At 37.8% G+C, this 22,141-nt stretch overlaps 2 protein-coding genes across 2 annotated transcripts in view; both read right to left on the bottom strand.

Moving 5' to 3' along the window:
- Window positions 1-251: 251 nt before the first annotated feature.
- Window positions 252-12,190, bottom strand: phf12b (PHD finger protein 12b). The gene is made up of 15 exons (XM_079387077.1): window positions 11,516-12,190; window positions 10,915-11,093; window positions 7,924-7,996; window positions 7,055-7,472; window positions 4,853-4,973; window positions 4,365-4,497; window positions 3,976-4,140; window positions 3,590-3,736; window positions 2,934-3,477; window positions 2,202-2,309; window positions 1,932-2,090; window positions 1,749-1,847; window positions 1,595-1,677; window positions 1,334-1,472; window positions 252-1,252 (listed from the first exon to the last, which is right to left on the bottom strand). Exons 1-15 carry the CDS (start codon window positions 11,579-11,581, stop codon window positions 888-890), a joined length of 2,799 nt encoding a protein of 932 aa, XP_079243203.1. The 5' UTR covers window positions 11,582-12,190; the 3' UTR covers window positions 252-887.
- A 4,867-nt stretch (window positions 12,191-17,057) lies between these two features.
- The window catches only part of LOC306851715 (seizure protein 6-like), a gene marked incomplete at both ends in the record, with an annotated part of 188,554 nt that continues 183,470 nt past the window's right edge, over window positions 17,058-22,141 (bottom strand). Inside the window, 5 exons of the mRNA XM_079388156.1 lie at window positions 17,058-17,277; window positions 17,590-17,698; window positions 17,792-17,830; window positions 18,028-18,222; window positions 20,019-20,210. Coding sequence (XP_079244282.1) covers window positions 17,058-17,277; window positions 17,590-17,698; window positions 17,792-17,830; window positions 18,028-18,222; window positions 20,019-20,210 — 755 coding nt within the window. The remainder of the gene's footprint in view (window positions 17,278-17,589; window positions 17,699-17,791; window positions 17,831-18,027; window positions 18,223-20,018; window positions 20,211-22,141) is intronic.

Here is a 22,141-nt window from a genome sequence, read left to right on the forward strand (position 1 = left end):
AGACAGATGTAAAAAACAAAACAAAAAAACACTGAGGCACTTGTTAACATTTCTGTAATACCGTGGGTTAAGGACAGGACCTTTTCACTCTCTTCATTCCTTAACTTAATGGCGTACTTTCTAGTGTGGAACACAAAAGATATATATATATATATATAAAAGGCTCAGTTTTGGCAAAAGTCATACAGATTTGAAACAACATGAGTCACAATTTTCTTTTCTAGTTGAATTATAAACAAAAAACATGAAATGGTGTGTTATTTAAAAATCTTTATATATTTACAATGTAATGACATACATGTCAGACATTTTCCTGCTGACAAAATGACACTTCAGTCAGATGTACATGACCAAAAGGGACAATTTTAGTTGAACAACTAGCTTTATACACAAATGAACTTCACAACTAAGGCTGTAGAGGCTCTAACACTACAGAGAAATGGACAGTTCCAGAAGAAACCAGAACGCTCAATTCCGCTAATAAATCCTACAAAGGTATTTGCACATGTATGCACTTCTGCATATAGTTACCTAGTGTGCAAAAACTGCAGAAAAAGAACAATAAATTTATTATAACAAAATAAAATATTTTGGAGTAAATATATTGTTCAAAAGAGTACATAAAATCCCCTTGCACTGACACAAAGTATACAGGGTGTGGTGTCAATAAGTGTGTTTTAGGGAAAAAAACATTGAACGGCTGCTTTTCAGTCAAAAGGTTTTGCATAAAAAAAAAAAAGTGATAGAAATGTAATGTGCAAACACTTTGTCATAAAACCCAGCCCCCAAAATACCTCCATACAAATGAATGAATTAACCGCTTCATCAAAGTTCCTAAATTCCAAACTGCATTTACGGTCCATTGTATTTTTAAAGGAGAGGAGGGGTTATGATGCAGACTTGGACTGTAGCACTGGCATTTGGTGGAGTTTGGGAGTCTGTGCATCAACTGCTTCAGTCACTTCTTGGCTAACGCTGGTGGACGTCTGCTCTTTTTTGGGTTGGTTGCTAGCAAACTGGGTGATGCTGAACAGGAACTGCATGCAGCCCACTTTGATGCAGCTGCTGTGGTGGAGCAATGCAGTGCCCTCCCAGCCGGCTCCACTGCCCCCTATCAGGCTGGAGCTGCTGGCTTTACAGTTGCAGGGTGATTTGGGTCCTCCTTGTGCCTGACTGCTCATCACACCACCCGCGGGTATCAGCACCGTCTCCACACACATCTCACCAAGCAGTTTCCTTGACCTGTTACCTCCTGTGGATTTACCAAACCAGATATAATGCATTACTACAATCGTGTCACGCATTACAAAAACGAGATATGGGCGGTACTCACTGATGCTGTTTTGTACTTTGGACGCGAGCCCACTGGGTGAAGTGATGTTTGGTTTGTCGGAGAAGTCACACGAGTAAAGCACGTTATCTACAGTCGTCCCATGCTCACTGTAGTTCAGAAGCTCATAATGCTTCGTGTTCTAAAAGAGATTAAATTACATTTAGAAGCATTCATCTCCCTTGATATGTTAAATCTGGACAATTAAATTAAAATAAGCTTCCCAAGAGCCTTTAATGAGGCATAATTACAGATAACACTCACTTCATCATAAAAGATGCAGGCATGTTTCCCAGAAACGTAATTGCAATGGCCGTAGTTTGTAAGGCACACATCCATTTCAGCACCTGAAACAAAGAAAAAATCTCTATGTATCTTATTCAAAACAATGCAAATGCAATGTTGTAGCAAACCGTACCTGTTCCTATGTACAGAGTCCTATAGCACATGTTGATAGCTGCCCCTTTTCCTGTTAAAGGACACAGTACTGCTCGAGCTTGTACGTCCTTTTTTTGTGCTGCAAAAAGCAAAGTCTTGCTATATTATGACTGGAGGGGCAACAGCACAGCCTCAATGTGATGTGAAAGGTGAGTTTTGTTACCGTCTGCGAGAGGGGAAGGTTTAGGGAGAGAGGCAGTGACGGCTGGAGGAATCCCGCATTTGTTTGAGGGTTGAAGTGATTTGGGAGACAACAGCTGTTGGATCCTCTGCCTGGCCAGGAGTCTGATAAACTCCTCATCCAGCTCATTCATATCCACTTCTACAACACAGAAAGAATTTCAATCCTCAGAACCAATGCAAGATTATCACTTCTACTGGACAATGAATGGTTCCTTTTAAAAATAATGTCTGGCTGAAGTAGATCTCGTACCTGCATCGCCTTGAACCACATTCTTGATGTAGCTGTATAAGCTGCCTATAGAGGATGGGAGCACCGAGCCTTTTCCAGCAGGCATTACATCTGCATTTACTTTGTTCTCTGAAAAACAAGACATTAAAATTATATTTTGTGGACTGAAAAACCAAATGAAACTCAATAAGAAAAACATGAGGGTTAGGATTTGCAAATTTTTGCACATTTTCTACTAAATGATTCAGTTGAACAATTCTTTTAGTAATTTTGAGGGGGAAAAAAAATGACTATTTTGAAAAATTTCTTGTGTATTTCTATTGTTCTTTCTTTTCTATCGTCTTTACCCAGCAGTCTTGTCAAATGCTAATGCAATTTTAGACAACAGTACAGCCACAAAAAAAACAACACTTTAAAGATTTATGGTCAGTAAGAATTTAATAAATTAATACATTTATTCAGTAAGGTTGCGTTAATTAAACAACATTTATAATGTTACATAAACACTGTTCTTTTGAACTTTCTAGTCAAATAATCCAAATATTAAAAAGATTTCTGAAGGATCATGTGACACTGAAGAATTGAGTAATGGATGGCTAAAATTTGTGCAGCATTAATAAGCATAAGATACTTGCCAATTCCTGTGCAATATATATTAAAAGAGTTATTACCCATTTGTCTGTGAGGAAACAAGGATGATGGTGATTGTTAATCTTAGAGCACAGCTATATAGAGTGATGTAGGCTCAAATACCTTTAGTTTGAGATGACAAGCTGCTGTTCAGAACTGAAGAGGTGTTCCCTACAGCTGAGCTGTGATGATGGGCAGGCGAGTCTGAAGCAAGGCTGGTAGATGAAGGAGTATCTCTCTGCATACAGGAGCTAAGGGGACTGCTCTCAGTCTTTACGTCTACATGGTTGAGCAGGGCTGGTTCTGAGAGTGCTGGAGTTTGTAGTCTAGAGGGGCTGCTGGGCCTGTCACATACCACTGGCCCATTCACTCCCGTGGCCTTCTTCGCTGGACTGTCAGCGTCACCCTGACAAGATCTTTCTCTGCAGCTTTCAGACTGTTCTGCTGCAGCACAGGGCGGCACAGGGGCCCCCTGGGGGCCAACTTGTGTACCTCTAGGCTGGAGGCAGTCAGAATTCTGAGAGCTAAGGTCCTGCATCTCCGTAGATTCCCGTGTCTTCACGTCTGACATATTAGTCTGCTCCGAGTCCCGGAGGGAGGATGACATCTGCTTAGCAGATAAATGTTTCATAATACTGCACTGAAGTGCAATGACATGACGAAGCCACTGGGGAAAGGAAAGAAAAAAAAAAAGCTGAATGATATAAAATACTTTTGCACTCATATTTATACTACAGCATTTAATTTTGTTATACAATCACTTCCTACAGTGCATTTACCTCCTCTTGCTCCCCTTCGTTGGTTAAATGTTGAGAAGAACATTCTTGTTCCATGAAACCGTTCGTGACCAGCTGTCCACTGCGAAGACCCACTTGATCCACCAGCAAAGGGGGATTTTGGTAGTGACTTTTAATGGCATTGGGGACCTACAAACATATCAAGGTAACAAAAAGTCAAAGCTGTGCTTGCAAAGTGATTTTCCCCAATAATCTGAAGACTGGATAAGGATTTTTAAAAAAGTAAGCAAGTTTTTAAAGGAGAGAAAAAAGAGAAAAAAAAAAAAAAAGAAAAAAAACACTCACAAGAATAATCTTTAGCCAAGGAAATCTTTAACTGAGCATAAATAAAACAATTGAAATAAAAATGTTGCTCAATGAGTCTCCACCTTCAATGTCTTTTTCTTGATGTGGCGAACACCTCTGCGGTTGGGATGGTGTTGGCGATGAACCCAGCGCAGGAAGTCCACTTTGACTGCATGTTGGGACAATCGGTCCTGGAACTGATCGAAGAGCTGGCAACGTGTGCTGAGGGTCACGTTATTTTGGTTTAGCTAGAATGGAAATAAGCAACTTTTTCATTTTACAGTCCACAATATCATGAGTGTGTAACAAAATCAAAATCAGAAGACAAAATGAGCTTGATGAAATATTACTACTTAAAAGTGACAAATATTACACAACCTCAACAGAGAAAGACAACTATTATTACTAGTGCCATGTTTGGTGTTAAATATCCCTAACATGAACAATAAGTGATCAGAGACAAGACACTAACCACCATGTGCTCTGCGTGGTTGGGACACATCCATCTCCCAGTGGGCATGGCAGTGAGAGGGGGGTCCAGGCAGTCCATGTGGAATAGAAGCGCACAGTAATCACACTGGATCAGAGGAGCCACCCTACAGCTCCTATGGAGCAAGGAGAGAGAGGAAATTGATGCACTGTGCAACAATACGGACAACAATCAATATGTAACTCCATTAGGGATGCAAGGACAATAAAATTCTAGTACAGTGTTATTTTAATATTATTTATATACTATTATAGACAGTATGTACAAATAAAGATAAATTTCTCAGTATAAGTGCGCATAATTTTCCTGTGTATCATCAATTTATATTTACCACAGATCTTGTTTTACTGATATACTGAAAAACCCTATTATAAAAATCCCATAGGAAAATATCTCTCTCTATATATACTCTATATCAGCCAACAATTTACATGATACTGTCAGAGTCTGTAATGTTTCTAGGCTCTTACTTGCCACAGGTAAAGCACACTTTCACTGGCAGAGGGACCAGCCCGCTGGGATCCAGCTCATGTTGTGGCCTCTTAACATTCTTGCCTATTGCCTCCTCTTTTCTTCTGCGCTTACTGCTGCCTGTAGATACACGCATATATACAGTTTAACTATAACAACACACAAAGCACTAGGGGTGTGCTCAAAATATCGATTCTTAGATACATACCGATATAATAAAAAAAGATACAGTATCGATATTCTAGCCCTTAGTATCGATACTCCGCCCAGCCATTAGGGGGCGCAGCGGCGCCCGCGAGTTTCAAAAAACTCATGGAAAATGTTAAAGCAAGATGTAGCATTTAAGTGATTTCATAGTGAAATATGTTATGGCAGTACATGGTGTCACAAAAAAGAATTATAAGAAGATTTAATAAGAAGTTAAGAATAATAAGAAGAAGATTTTGTGCTTGTGTGAGCTCAGACTGTACCCTTGGAAAGTTAAATGTTGACTTGTGGTAATTTCCAGATTAATACAATTTGTGTACAATTAATCAGAGCACTTAAAGTTGCAAATATTTAAGCAAAATGCACTGTTATAATGCACTTCAGGGCTCGACAGAGCGAGCATTTCACTCGCATTTGCGACTAAAAATAGATGTGTGCGAACTGGAAAATGTATTTAGGAGCGCAAGTGCGAATACAAAACAAAATACAAAACAGCCTAACTTATACAGTAGCCTATAACAAACGTATTCATTTATTCTGTTTATTTATGGAAAAATTGCGATGCAGCCTCATATGATTACAGAACTTTAAAAAGGCAACGGTTTAATTTAAATGAGCACAGATGAGAAGAAAAGCGGAGCGAGTTAAAGTGAAGACGCGCTGAATGACGCACATTCGCCACTAGAGGGCGCTGCCGCTGCCGTTACCCCGGTAACCCAGTAAACAAATCAGCTGTGCTGTGTAAATAATGTTTCACACTCAGTCATTTAGATATTTATATTCGCTTTAATCTTCACAATAGCCTCAAATAATTCTTACTTAAAGACTTAATGAGCTATTTATTTTCAAACATTGTTTCTAACCTAAACATGGCCCATCCACTGATCTATAATAGAGAACAGTGGGCCTATCTATATATCAACGACTGATTCGTTATTATTGTTCAGTAACACAAGTTACATTAGTTAACATGAAAAAAACAATGACTGCATTTATTAATAATGCTATCTTAATTTCAACTTTTAATAATACATTATAAAATCAAAAGTTGTCTTACTATAATTCAATGGAGCTAACATTAACTAACATAGTTGTATTTTTTATTAAATCAACATTAACAAAGAATATTAACTACTGCAACAATTAGCTATTGCACATTTTTAGTTAATGTTAACCTGCTTTAACTAATGTTAACACATGGGACTTACTTACCTATTGTTCTTTCGTTCATTTGAACAATCTTTTGCACTCTAATCTTGAAACACTTGTTTACTTTATATTTTATGTTTTTTTTATAAAAGTCTTTTAGTAAATTATCTTTAATAAAGTTATTTAACCTGTTAGGACGACAACACTTTTTTTCACTTAGAAATTATATATTGTGATTTAAAAACAAAAACATATACCGTGACAAAAGCTTCAATGATTATTGTGAAAATTTTATACCCACACAGTTTAATAGGATTATAACTAATTACATAATTAGCCTATTAAATAGTGTCAGAAGTAAAATTATTTAAGAACCTTGTGTACTTTCTGTATTCTGATAAATTAAATAATGGTGCTTGTAAATGTCTCTTTGTATCCCCTTATTAAGCTAAAACACCTAATTAGAAAAATTTGCATTGCGCCCCTAAATGTTTTTAATGCGCTCCTAAATTTTTTGACTTAGGAGCACATGTGCTCCTTGGGGAATAGGTAAGCGTCAAGCCCTGCACTTTTGTCTTCAATAAATTGAAGAAAAATGCAGAGTTCTGTTTGTTGAGTAAATGTGTTCAGCATTAACTAATTGGCTCTGGCCCATGTATTTTTATTGAATCGTATCGAATCGTGTCACATTATATCAAATCGTATCGAGACAGCTCTGTATCGAGGTACGTATCGAATCGTGACCTGTGTATCGAGGTATGTATCGTATCGCCAGGTTCTCCAAGGTATACAGCCCTACAAAGCACACTTTAACCACTTAGCACAATAGTGTGGGCGAGCCTCACCTGGCAGTGAAGTGGTGCACGTAAGCTCACTGGGCAGCTGAAACTGCGTGGGGTTTCTCTCCATGGCCGCATCGATCAGCAGCTGAAAAGGTTTCTTCAGGCGAGGTGTGGCACTCTCAGACTCAGAGCCCTGCACTTCCTCTTCGACGTCCATCAGGTCCTCATCCACGTCATTGTGTTCTGACGGCGTAGGTGTGTCGGTGGACGCGTTTGAGGTGGGTGTACCAGGACGGCTGTTCGTGCGTCGCTCGAGAAGACGGACCTGCGCGACGGCGAGTCTCAGGCCCCCTGATGCGGTAGAGGGCAGCCCATCCAGACGCAGTGTTCCCAGTTCCAGCTCCGCTGCAGGGGAGGAGGACCGCTTGGATAGCTGCCGCTCCAACGCCCCATTCACCTGCTCTGCCTTCTGCTCATGCTTCTAAAGAAGCAGAAAATTACACACTACAGCTCTGTTCCCAAAACTAACCGTAACATGCTGATAATATACTTTAATAAGCATCTTTAAAGTATCTCCTAATCTAATAACTAAAAAAATAATAGTACACACATGATGAGTAAATAAATTATTTGACTAGTTTTATTGATTTGTTAGACACCGAATGAAAAGCAAGTTGAAGCAACATTTTCTTTTTTAATTTTTTTTAAATTGGGCTTAAAGCAACACATTTTGGGGTTGTATCCTTTGTGAAATAGGCATGCATCTTGTGTCTTCAGGAAAATAAAGGAATAGTTCACCCAGAATTAAGTATTTATTTATTTATTTCATTATATAAGCTGACATTTTACATTTTTGGGTGGACTATCCCTTTAAATGTGAATAGATAAACATTAGACAGCTTAAGTTGTCTATGAAATTTGACTTCAACAACCTTTTTGCGCACACTGCAGCGATGACACATCCAGTCACCAGGGGGCAGCATCTCTCTGCTCAAAGGTGGATTGCTGTAAAGAATCAAATTTGTATTTCTTTTACAAATCCTGATATGTTTAAAAACACAATTCTTTTTAAACATTTTAAATTTAAATTCTCTGTAGAAATAAAGATGTCTGCATACAGTTAAACAGGGTTTCTGCAGGATTTTTAAGCTCAAATTTAAGACCTGCACAAATAAAATTAATACCATATGAGCGGGGCAGGTCAATGTCTATAGTACCATATTAAACTGTAAAAGCATAATTTACAATTCAGAAACAGGTTTTCACAAAAACAAGAAGTTTTTTTAAAATGATCAACTTTACATTTCAGCCTTTAAACCATTTTTAAGAAAATGGATTAGTCAAAATATATATTGTTTATTATATTGTTAATAATATATATATTATTATATAAATAATAATATTGATTTTAACAATTATCATCAATAAATTATATAAATTAAATGACATGAATTAGGGGTGTGCGAAATTGACCAAAAATGATAGGCATATCTTGATATTTTCTGGGATTTTATCGATAACAATAATTAGACGATATTTTGTGTGTTATTGTGTTACCGTGGACAACTGACTCCTGAATTATTTTGATATTCTTCATATTCTGTGTGGTCAGTTCACAGCAGTGATAGAAATTATTTTTTTCCAACAGGTTTTATGGGCATTTTTACCTTTAAGCCCTTTTTTCTAAAAGTGTGCATCATCTTTTGAGTCAAATTCTTGCATTTGGGCCATTATCAAGCAAATGAAATCAGTCTCAACAAAATGTATCTTTGCAAAGCATCTGAAGTGGCATTTAAATGTGTTTACACACCGTTTAATGCAGCTCAGAGGGACACAGAATGCTAACCTGCAGTTACAAATGCATAAATAATGTTTTGATATTTGAAACATAAAACGTTGAAAACTGATGTTTGAAATCATTTTTAAAAAATGAAGATACTTTAAATGCGAAATTAAAACGGCCAGTAGGTGGCAGTAAGTCAGCGTTAATAAGGGAGTCATTGCGATTAAACCGAATCATTCAGGAACGAAACACAGTCATGTTGCTCAGAGACGCAAAACAGTGCTGTGGCCGGTTTCAGAGACAGGGCTTAGACTAAGCCAGGATTAGGCCATAGTTCAATTAGGACATTTAAGTAATTTTTATTAACATGCCTTAGAAAAAACATTCTTGAGACAAAACAAAGGCACTGATATGTTTTAAGATCAGTCAGTGCAAGTTTATTTCAGTTGAAACAGATCAGAATTACATTCATAGCCTTGTCTGTGAAACCAGGGGATGGTGTCTAAAACGTAAGTGTCTTAATATTAACTTCTTGTTTATTGAACTGTTGCATAAAATCAATATCACATTTGTAACCATGCTGATTTTTGCAGGAAACTATATGAAATTATATAAATATAGGCTATGCATTTTCTGCCCCCATATCTTAAATTATGTGATCATTCTAAATGTATTTTAATAGACTGACTCGTGCAGTGAAACTCGTAGGTGCACTAGTTGAACCGGTGTTAACTGATTCATTCTCTGCCAGCAGATGTCGCGTTTGGCAGAAATAACAGTCTTCCCGGTAAAGACAGAGCACAAAGCAGCTCAGCAGCGGACTTTGAACTTGCAGTGCTCATGTTTATTGAATGAAATCATAGCCTTTTGAAGTTTAATCTTCATATTCAGCCATATCGCAATTCTGGTCTTTAAATTTGATACAACTAAATTTAAGACTTTAAGACCCCGCGGAAACCCTACAGGTTTTATTCATGTGCTAGTTGCAAAGAAAACCACAAAGCTGCAATCACAGTCTCACCAAATCTACAAGTTAAAACAGGCTGAACCACATTCTTTAGGTTGCACGTTGCAAATGATATTCTACAAAAATGTAAATACAACTTTTTCCATCTTTGCCATACAAACATTATAGACTAGCTTTATATTACATTAGCCAAGAGATGGGCTGGATCGATTTAATGTGAAGCACATCCAAACAAATCTCCCCTCAGGACAGGAGAGTTGTTGAATAATAATACATTTACTTCCCCTTAGTGATAAGCACAGGAGTAAAAACTAGGAGTTTGCATTAAACAGCCATTAAATGAGGCAGGAGTGATTCCATCCAAACAAAGTCTAGAAAACACTGCTGTGGCTTCAGAATGAGAGAAATAATAAGGGTAACTATACAGAAAACAACCTGTTGTTTTTTTTGTTCTTAGGCACATTAATATTGTACTTCAAGCACAGGCTGTCAGTGTTAAGCAGTACAGTTCTAGACATTTTTGTTGTTGTTGGATGAGGAAGTGGTGATGTGCACGAACACATTACATTGTTAGCATTCATAAAATCTACATTGATTGTGTGTGATAAGTTTTCAGCATTAATTTCTACATGGGACAACTGTCAAACCTGACTAGTTTCTGTGACAGTAATATTAAGCAGCACAATTGCTTTAAACACTGATAAGAAATGTTTTTTGAGCACCAAATCAGCATATTAAAATGATTTCTGAAGAATCATGTGACATTGAAGACTGTAGAGTAATTGCTGCTGAAATTTCAGCTTTGCCAAAGTAATAAATTGCATTTTAAAATATATTACATTAAGTTATTTTAAATGATCAGTTTCACTGATTTTACAATATTTCTGAATAAGTGATATAATGCTTTTTTTAAAAATCCTAAAACTTTTGAATGATAATGCATGTTATTTAATGTTTCGTTCGCATTTGTTAACGAAGTTCATAAATGCATTTGCTACATAATATAAACTGCATATATTACTAACCACTACAATTAACTTAGTGCTTCAAAGACCTTCACAAATCACCCTCTTAATCCTCATCAGCCAACAAGATAACAATCTCCTTTAAAAATCAGCAGCATAAGCAGACTTGCACACCCAGAAATGATAAGAAAACGCATTGCAAACATACCAGCACTGCAGGTGAAAAGCTGCGGGACAGTGATCGCAGCAGAGCAGATCTCCTCCTTCACGGCAGCTATCGCAGGTGTCATGGTTCGTGGCTCGGCCTCCTCTTCTGGTCTCCCGCTCTGGTTTGCGTCTCTTCTCTCCATCCTCAGAGCGCGGAGGTGCGAGCAGCTGTTGAATTTGCTGGAACAGATTGGCAAATATATTTTAAGCATGCATGTAGTCACACAAAGATCCCCTGGCCCTGACAGATGTCAATGGAGAGTTGCTTCACACATTCAACTGGTGTTTCGAACCTTACCACTGCACATTTTGGATATTATTATACTAATCTGAGACACACACAATGCAGATTATGGATTGAAATTAAAGGTGACATTAGAGAAACCCCCAAATCGTGCAGTCCAGTTTCTACTTTCCAGACAAGCAATTTCTGCACCAGGCCCAGGCCACTTCTGGATAAACTCACCAAAGCAAATGTCCACAAACGACTGATTTCCATTCTGCAATTTGCTTTTATTATGACTCATTTAATCCTTAATACAGGCATATTTAACTCACGCAAAACAGTGATTCGAGGCACAGCTAAGGGCAGACAGGCTTACCTCCATTAGGCCCCCAGACGTGTCCAAATCGTACAGAATCTTCGGGGTCTCCATTTTGTCCCACATTCACGCTGCTAAAATGTAGCATGCACACACAATCCGACAGCAGTTCTCGCGTTGTCCAAACCCAGTCAGGTTAACTTGCTGTCTTCAAGCAGTTCTGGAAATATTAAACGGGTCGATAATCTAACAAGAGCGGATTGGCTGCTCGATGTTCGGCTAGCTAGCAGCTATCAACAAACAAAAGCACAGAGCTCGCCAGATGTCTGGTGCTAAACGAGAGCTGACGAATCGCTCAAACTCTCCTTTAAGTGCAAATATCGTTCCTATTTTGAATGCAAGTTGCTGTCTGGTGCAGTATTGAAGGGCTCCTGTGGGATGTAAAGGCCTAGCTCGCTAGCCTAGCAGCATCCTCTGCTTCAGCAGCAGCCGCCTGCAAAGATTCGTGTAGAAATCCACAGCTGTCTGTCCCCATCGCATACTGACTAAAAAAAGCGGTCGCGGTCGCAAAGTAAGTCTGCTGGATTGATTGTCGGCGGTTAGGTCCTCATGTGCAGAAACACTCGTGGATGGCGCTCAGATGACAGCAGTGAAGAGCAAAGGTGTTGTTATGAAAAGCCATTGCTAGTAGCTATGCTAACTGGCTGGCGTTGCCCTCCTCAGCGGGGTTGGAATGAAGTCTGCGCATGCGTACTGAGACGCAGAGGGGAACGGCTCCTCCTAGCGTTAGTCTGACAGAACAACGACTCTCCAAGCCTGCAGGCCACGTTTTCTCAAAAGCACAGCGAAAAAGTATTACAAAAACGAAAAAGGTTGTGAAGAACAAACAAAACAGCACAATCTGATGGAATATCATTTTTAATTGAAGATATGCTATGACAATGTTGTGGCAAATAATTACAGTACAGTACAACGAAATAAAAATATATAATTTTGGACCATGATAATCCTAAACAGTCCCTTGCAACTTTTAAGACTTTTAATTCCTTTTGTGAGAGCTTTACTGAATCCCTCAAAAAAAAAAAAAAAAAATGAATACATAAAAATAATAAAAAACTCAAACCACACTGTTTTTTTTTTTTTTACTTGTAATGTCTGTTACAGCACTTATTAGCCTACTTAACTGCTCATGCTGTATTCTTCATGATTAAATTGCTTTGGATAATTTAATATGAATGTAACGTCTGTAACTATATCAGAGTTATTGGTGCATGTTGCTCTGAACAAATGTATTAGAGTTCCTTGACTTCCAATAAATGTTGTTTCTTAGGTTCCCAAACTCTGTTGTTTAGTTGGTGACAGTGAAACACTGAAACATACACTCATGATGCAAATCTGTCATGTGACCAATTGTGATGTTTTTGGCAGCTTATGCTAGTTACATTGAAATGACAATATTTCAATCAATACAGACAACATTCATTTGGGGACCAAGTACATAACTGTTTTAGATGATCCATATCATTGATATTAACAGACAGTGTGAAATGATGAACAAAGATCTATTCTATAATAGATAAACCTCATATATACATACATTTAAGCCATATCTAATACAAATTTTATGTACATTCTTAGATATTTATATATTAAGAGTGCCTGCTGAAAGAGTACAGTCAGTTGTTATTTTGTTCCATAATATGTATAAAAACATACAAAAATAAACGGAAACCAAAAAATCAGAGCCAATTGATCAGTGAAGGAGGGATGATTTACAAGAACTTTCTGTACATAGATTTTTTACTTTCGGCTAAATCAACCAAAGCTGAAATTAAACACAGATAAAAATGACTTCCCCAGCAGTCTTTTGTTTGACTGTACACACAGGCAAGTCATAAGTAAGGTTAACATAAAGGCTTGAGTCCACCCCAATGAAACAGGGACCCACTTCACATTACTGGATACAAGATGTACCAGTTTCCATGCAAAATACTACACTTCATGAAACTGGCAGGCGTTATTTGAAGGTTTATAATCACAGCTTTTGTAAGTAACAAATTTAATTTTCATGGTGTGAAAAATTGTAATAATTAAAATTAAAAAAACTGTAAGCCATGCGTAGGTTTAATTGTTCAGTGGCTGCTGAGTTTTACATAACTGTTTTACAGAATGTTTATTTTTCCCTGCATTGAGGTTTTCAGGTGTGACATGTTATGATTACATTTGTGACTTTGGATAAGAACTCCAGATACGCTAACAGTTTGGAGTCAGTCAGATAAAAAAACAAAACAAAATTAATATATTTATTCAGAAAGGATGCATTAAACAGCTCAAAAGTAAAAGTAACAATACTTTTATATTGTGGGAAAATTCTATTGCAAATAAATGCTGTTCTTTTGAACATTCTTTTCATCAAAGAATCCTGAAAAACAATTATCGAGCTTTCCACAATATATGAGCAGCTCAACTGTTTTTAGCATCGATAATAATAAGAAAGAAAGTTTCTTGAGTATCTGATCAGCATATTAGAATGATTTCTGAAAGATCAAATGAAAATGATGCTGAAAATTCAGCTTTACCATCACAGGAATAAATTAAATGTTAAAATATATTCAAATAGAAAATGCAATAATATTTAACAATATTACTGTTTTTAATGTATTTAAAAAAAATTAAATAAATAAATAAATGCAGTCTTGGTAAGCATTAAAAGTCTTCTTTTAAGATCATGAAAAAAAATCTTACAGACTCCAAACTTTTGAATGGTATTTTATGTCATTGCTATGGAAACCCATTTCTGACTGAGCAGGTAATTGCGACTTTATTTGTATTTTGTTCAATTACTTTATATTTCAATGTGAATTTATATTATTTTGTTTATATTTCACAACTGCAACTATTTCCTGTACTTTTGATTTATTTAAATCTCACATTGCATCTTTACATGTGAATTTTTTGGAGAGGGAGGGGGAAGGAGGGGTTGGGAGTGCAAAAGTGCGACACACAAAATAAACGAAAACAATCTTTTTAGAGAGACATCAATCACCTAAATAACATGGACTCCCCTATTATCAGTCTTTTTTTTTTAAATTGCTTAATTTGGCTCAATTACGGGTAAAAACTGTACAAGCAAGGCTATTGAAGCTCTACAAAAATAATATCATGTTGTCCACACTCTTCACCTGCGGAAGTCCTCAGAAGCAAGGTGATATTTACAGCAGATGGGAAAAGATGAGAAGGTAGGTGAAATTAAGAGCAGAGTTGGCTACACAAGATGTGAAAGGAACTGAGAGATCTTCCACAAGGCAGAGAAAGGCTTGCGATCCTCCATGCTAAAACAAGCTTAAATGGAGACTTCGTATTCTCTCGTATCCTGCGGAACAAACAAACAAAAACATGTCAAATATAATACATTTAACATTTATATGCATATATCATTTCATTTTGTGAGGGGTAGCAAAACCCATGCTGGCTGCAAACACAATATGAAAGAGAGATGCTAAAGATGGAGATGCCCTACACCAGTAGTTCAAACCTTCTCGGCCTTGTCCATGTGATGCTATTCCATTGATCAACTCTCCTTACAGGCTCTTTCTTTACAACAGAATCCTAGCGAGTACCTCTGGTGGCTGCTTTGAATCATAGGTCTCTGTACAAATCAAAAATAGCATGCAACTTAAGCATGAAAAAACGTAAAAATAATATTCAGCAATGGAAACATAATGGATGTCTGAGGAAAAACTATCAGGCTACTTTGCTGGGAAAACAATGTGTGATTTATGAAGTGATATTGTGATGTTTTCACAAATAAACACAATGCAGAATTTTAAATGAGTATTTAAAAGCCTTTTGATGTTTATGAAAAACAAACAGCATGCTAAATCAATAACACAAATGAAAAAAACCTTTATAATCATGAAATTAAATATCCAAAATGTAATATTGATCGTCTATGCTTTTTTGTAATCGCAGGCTTTTGTACACCAGACTTGTCATGTCTTTCGTCACACCTGAGAGAGATGCTTGTGTTTGCATCATCTTCACATAATGCTAGTACACCACTTCAGGGCATTAGCGCAAGAAGAACCAGCACACATACATGCATAAACACATACAGCACACAGACACTCATCTGTCCAGCCACACACACTTATGTACAGTCAAACGCAGACTTTGCCCTGGGGGCCAGAAACTGTTATCGAGCGGTTTAGTATATGCAGGGAGTGAGTGCTGCTGGGACTGTGTTATGAGTGCCACTAGCACAGTACATAAGAGGTGCGAATAACCTGCAGTCTGTAACGCATGCTAGACGTAGGAGGCTGGGGGAAAAGAGCATGTATCATTGTAAAAGTAAAAGTATTGACAGTCAAAATCTCACCTCATTGTTCTTCAGGGATGCAGATAGTGAGAGAGGAAAGAAAGTGGAAATGTAAGTGATTGAGCAAGTTCACGTATGTCAAAAAGTAATAGTTCACCTAAAAAGATGAAAATTCTGTCATTAATTACTTACTCTCATGTCGTTCCAAACCTGTATGACTTTTTCTTTTTACTTTTCTCTTATGCTCACAAAGACTGCATTGACTTATCAAGAATAGAGTAAAAGCATTAACACTGTGAAATATTATTGCAACTTAAAACAACTGTTTTTTATTTGAATGCTGATTTGCTACTCAAGAAGCTTTTCTAATTAAAAGCTCTGAGAAAGTTCTCGGATTTCATCAAAAATATCTCAATTTGTTTTCCGAAGATGAACAACAGTTTTATGGGTTTGGAGCAACATGAGGATGACTAAATAATGACAGAATTTGCATTTTTGGGTGAACTATCACTTTAGTATTAAATTTTTTTGTGAAAACAGTGATACATTTTTTTCAGGATTCTTTAATGAATAGAAAGTTTAAAAGAACATCAATTATGAGAAACCGAAGTCTTTACTGTCACTTTTGATCAATTTAATGCATCCTTGATGAATAAAAGTATTAAGTTCCTAAAAAAATCTTACTGAACCCAAAATTTTAAATGGTATTGTAGCTGAAAACTCTATTTTGACACTATTGAACAGTATATTGTCATAATAACTGTATTACAGAGTCATACAAACTAGTTTTACAATGTCTTTAATGATACCTTATGATACTTTTACAGTATTTTTTTTAATTCAACAGCAATGGTCCCCTTCTATTTGGGAGATTGTGCTAAATGTCTCCCTTTTGTGCTCCACAGAAGAAAGAAAAGGTCACACATGGGTTCGGAGTGACATGAAAGGAAGTAAATGATGATACAATTTTAATCTGAACGTGAAATACCCTTTTTAGCAGAATGAATGTGAATATATTGAACAATGAGAGCAGGTGAAGCAGAGGTGGCTGGTGATATGCTAATAGACTACGCAATAAGGTTAAATGAGTCACTTCCTCTGGTGTTCAGGCCCAGTGATAAAACTGTGTGATCGCTAATGATGAAATGATGAGGGCGTGGCTCCCTGCGTCGCTTCATTTCAACTCCAGAAAGGCACTTTACAGCTAATTAGATAACAGAAATGAACCCACAATACGGCGACGCAGATGGCGTTCACCTGTAAGACTGAACACATGAGTACCTCTCAGCTTTGCCATGACATATCACTACAAATGGATACAATGGGTGGGAATAGGTTTCTATTACAAGTGAGGAGGTGGTTGCGGATGAATGTAGCCTGTTGGTGAGCACATGCTTTACTTACTGCAGTCTCGTAGATGGGGTTTTCAAAAGCTGACTCTCCTCTGATGTGATCGTATTGTGGAGATGTGGACATAGAGAGACGTAGAGACTTGCCTTGCACTCTGCGAATAAACACATGACAACAATTAATTTGACTTGCAATGGTCTGACCCACAGGAGAGACATTTGAACTAAACTATAACAAGAATTGGACTGTGCCACAAACAACGTACAAATTTCAACCACATGGAATCTGTAAACAAATTATATTTAATGTCTTCTCACAACTAACGTTATTTAACTGTAAAAGCAGTAATATTGTAAATATTATTACAATTTAAAATAAATATTATTTACAGTTGATGCATCCTTGGTAAATAAAATATGAATTTATTTAAAAATAAAACAAAACAAACCAAACAAAAAAAGCTTACCTTGAAAAGTAGAAATATATTGACATGATGATAATTATGATTACGGCCACTGGGATAAAAATGGAAACAGCCACACTGGCTCCCTCCATACTGAAGTCTGCACTGGCCACTGATTTGGGACAAAGTATAGCAAATACATAAAATAAGTTAAGCTGTATTCCTGTGAAGACAAATTATATGTGCATTTCTAAGATGTTCTTACCATCCAGTCTGCGTTCATCTATGTACTCCAGTGTTGCCGCTGGGAAAAAAGCGAGAGCTTTTAACAAATGAGAAAATGTTGCTTGTCATACCAATTATTCAAAACAAATACTCCCTACCCAAAAGAGAAACAACATATCAATAAATAAACATCCACTGCAGACAGGAAAGAGACCTTATGTGAATGATATAGTATGCAGATCACACATCATCAACACTGCAAAACACACAGACTACCTTTGCACAGCGGGGGTGGATGGCTCCATTTGGAAGGATGCCCCGGGACACAGCGGAGAACAGGCTCACCCTGGAGCTCATACCCACTCATGCAGGAGAAGCGCACAGTTTCTCCAGCCTGATAGACATGCTTCTCTGAGCTCTGAATGGTATAGGGAGGAGTGCCGGGGTTCCTACACGGCTCATACGAGTCAGCTATATAACACAGATATACACACATCTATAAATATAGGTTAGGTAATTATATACTAACTACTTCTGTAAATAAAGTGAAAGCAAAGCAAAACAAAACAAAACAAAACAAAACAAATTTTGTTAGTTCTACACGATTACTTCTGTAAATAGAATGAGGCCTGGTAAACAAAACAAAAACAAAACAAAATAAAACAAAAACCAACCAAACAAAACTAATAGAGATTAGCTAGTTTATTATTTACTTTAAACAGAATCAGACTTTGTAAACAAAAGAAAAGAAAAAAAACAACAACCAAAAAAGAACAGATAATAAAAGGAAAATATGGATTTGCTAGTTATTTGCTAGTATACTTTTTACACACATTCACAAATATGGTTTTGGTAATTCTATACTAACTACTTTTGACAACAGAATAAAAAAAAAATTAATAAAAAAAGGAAAAGAAAACAAATACAGATTAGTTTGTTCTAAACTACTACTTTCCTTTAAAAATTATGATTGTAAAGCACTTTGGGTGTATAGTAATACACAGTAAAGCACTACATTTATGCCTCATTCATCTATTCACTCACTCACTCACTCATTCGTTCATTCACTCATTCACTCACTCACTCACTCACTCACTCACTCATTCGTTCACTCACTCACTCACTCACTCACTCACTCACTCACTCACTCATTCGTTCACTCACTCACTCATTCGTTCACTCACTCACTCACTCACTCACTCACTCACTCACTCATTCGTTCACTCATTCACTCACTCACTCACTCACTCACTCACTCACTCACTCACTCATTCGTTCACTCATTCACTCACTCACTCACTCACTCACTCACTCATTCGTTCACTCATTCACTCACTCACTCACTCACTCACTCACTCATTCACTCACTCACTCACTCATTCGTTCACTCACTCACTCACTCACTCATTTGTTCACTCACTCACTCACTCACTCACTCAGTCACTCGTTCACTCATTCGTTCATTCACTCATTCACTCATTCACTCACTCATTTGTTCATTCACTCACTCACTCACTCACTCATTCGTTCATTCACTCATTCACTCATTCACTCACTCACTCACTCACTCACTCACTCACTCACTCACTCATTTGTTCGTTCATTCACTCATTCACTCACTCACTCACTCATTCGTTCACTCACTCACTCACTCACTCATTCGTTCACTCACTCATTCACTCACTCACTCACTCATTCGTTCACTCACTCACTCACTCACTCACTCACTCACTCACTCACTCACTCACTCATTCGTTCACTCACTCACTCACTCACTCACTCACTCACTCACTCACTCACTCACTCACTCACTCACTCACTCACTCACTCACTCACTCACTCACTCACTCATTTATTCATTCATTCATTCATTTAAACAGAATGAGTCCTTGCAAACAAAACAAAAACAAAACAAAATAAAACAAAAACCACCCAAGCAACCAAAAATAAGCAACCAAAAACAAACAAACAATTAAAACTGATTATTTAGTCTTAAACTATTTCCTTTAAATAGAATTAGACTTTGTAAACAAAAGAGAAATAAACAAAAGTGAACAAAAATGAAAGAAAAGAAAACAAATACGGAACTATATTGAAACATTGAAAACAAAACAAAAAACAACCAAGTGCAAAACAAGCATGGATTAGTTAGTGATATACTACTACTTTTGAGAACAGAATAAATCACAAATTTTATACATGTTTTATACATATATGTGTGTGTACCTGTAGGTGTGTATTTGAGATAAATAAAATCATGTTCTCACGAATGCATTTGGGAAGTTTCTCGCTCCATTTGGGGCCGGTGGAGTCACGGTGGTAGCAGGAGAGGAGGCTGTTTCCTGACAGCGAGTAGCCTTTGTTACATATGTACTGGACAGTAGAGCCCACGATGAGACGCGGGCCTGACATCACCCTGCGACTGTGCTCCACTGTGCCTGGGTCTGGGCATGACAAGACTGGCAAAAAATAGCATCAGAGTTTATTGTTTATATTGTTCTTTAGTTGAGTTTGGAGTTTGGTATATGCAGTACTGTATGTCATAGATCTATGATACATGACTTTGTATATCAATAATGATTTGAACAGTTTTGTAATGTAAGCATAAAAATAAAATATGTAAATACATTAATATGGCACTTTATACATGCTATTATGGCTCACAATTAAAATATTACATTATATATTGCAAAGTTCAAGAACGTGGGTCCAGGTTCTAGCCACAGCCATATCACCCTGCAGCCCAAGACCGGTTGCCCACTGAAGCTAAGCAGGGTTGAGCCTGGTCAGTACCTGGATGGGAGACCTCCGGTGAAAACTAGGTTGCTGTTGGAAGAGGTGTTAGTGAGGCCAGCAGGGGGTGCTCACCCTGTGGTCTGTGTGGGTCCTAACGCCCCGGTATAGTGACGGGGACACTATACTGTCAAAAAGCACCGTCTTTCGGATGAGACGTTAAACCGAGGTCCTGACTCTCTGTGGTCATTAAAAATCCCATGGCACTTCTCGTAAAGAGTAGGGGTGTAACCCCGGTGTCCTGGCCAAATTCCCTCTACTGGCCCTTGTCTATCATGGCCTCCTAATAATCCCTATACACTTGATTGGCTCTATGACTCTCTCTCCTCTCCACCTGTAGCTGGTGTGTGGTGAGCGCACTGGCGCCGTTGTACTGTGGCTGCCATCGCATCATCCAAGTGGATGCTGCACATTGGTGGTGGTTGAGGAGAGACCCCCACATGATTGTAAAGCGCTTTGGGTGTACAGCAATACACAATAAAAAGCGCTATATAAATGCATCATTCATTCATTCATTCATTAATTCATTCATTCATTCATTCAAGAACCCTAGATTCTGATTATATTGTAATTCTCATTTTCACCTGAGGGTGGCACCAATGACTTACATACAAATATTTGTTGAGCAAACAATGCTTTTGGATCAGAATTGTTAACCATTTAACTTTCTAATTCATGCAGTTTTCACATCTTCTACATATTAGCTCATTTTTACATTACTATTATGCATTAAAATATCAATATACAATACATTTTATCAGTATGCTTTCTGGTTTCTCTGTTCTTCACATTTCATCAAAATAAGAATGCCAGGGGCCACTGCTCATCTCATCCAGAAAGTATGATACACGAAGAACATGTGACTTTGATCTCAGGGCAGTGTACGGACACATAGTGCAGTATAATAAAAAGATTACGTCGCTCCAGTCTGCCCAGCTGCAAACCCAATTCTCTCCTCAGCAGTAGAGGGGCAGGAAAAGGGGACGGGAGAGGCGAGTGAGTTAATGATGTTTGCGTGGTGGGTGAGAAGCTTTGAACTGGATAACGGTCCCTGCTTCTTTTGGCCTGCTGTTCCTGCTACTGTTTTTGTCAGGGACAGCGGCAGAACCTGGACCCCGGGGTCATTCGGTCTCCTGTCTGCTGATACTTGAAACAACGAATGTCTGCGGACGTCCTGGGAGTCTGCAATATTATGCACTCACACAGAGCGAATCTGAGCAACACAATAGCCAGGCAACGAGATTTAATTTCAAGCACCGGAGTGACTTTGGCTAGTCGCGGAGCTGCCCTGATTTGAAATTTGTTGATGAAACACTCGGTGCATCAGTGGGACACCATCATGATCCCACCAGGGGGTGGAGAGCGAAAAAAAATTTCTTGCAAAATCACAAAAATTTACTTGAGGTGGGAGCAAAGAGAGGAAGATGCACCGAGACTGTGAAGCGAAACGATACCTACTTCATCTGTGAAGTTGCCCTCGAAAAAATAGTGAGTGATTACCCACAAAGCCCTCCTTCACTTTTCGCCTGTCCTTGAATGGGACCGAGTTGCAGAGGCGAACAGGCACTTGTGAAATTCCCCCCTCAAATGGAATTCA

Source organism: Barbus barbus, assembly GCF_936440315.1.
Source record: "Barbus barbus genome assembly, chromosome: 31".
NCBI lineage: Eukaryota > Metazoa > Chordata > Actinopteri > Cypriniformes > Cyprinidae > Barbus > Barbus barbus.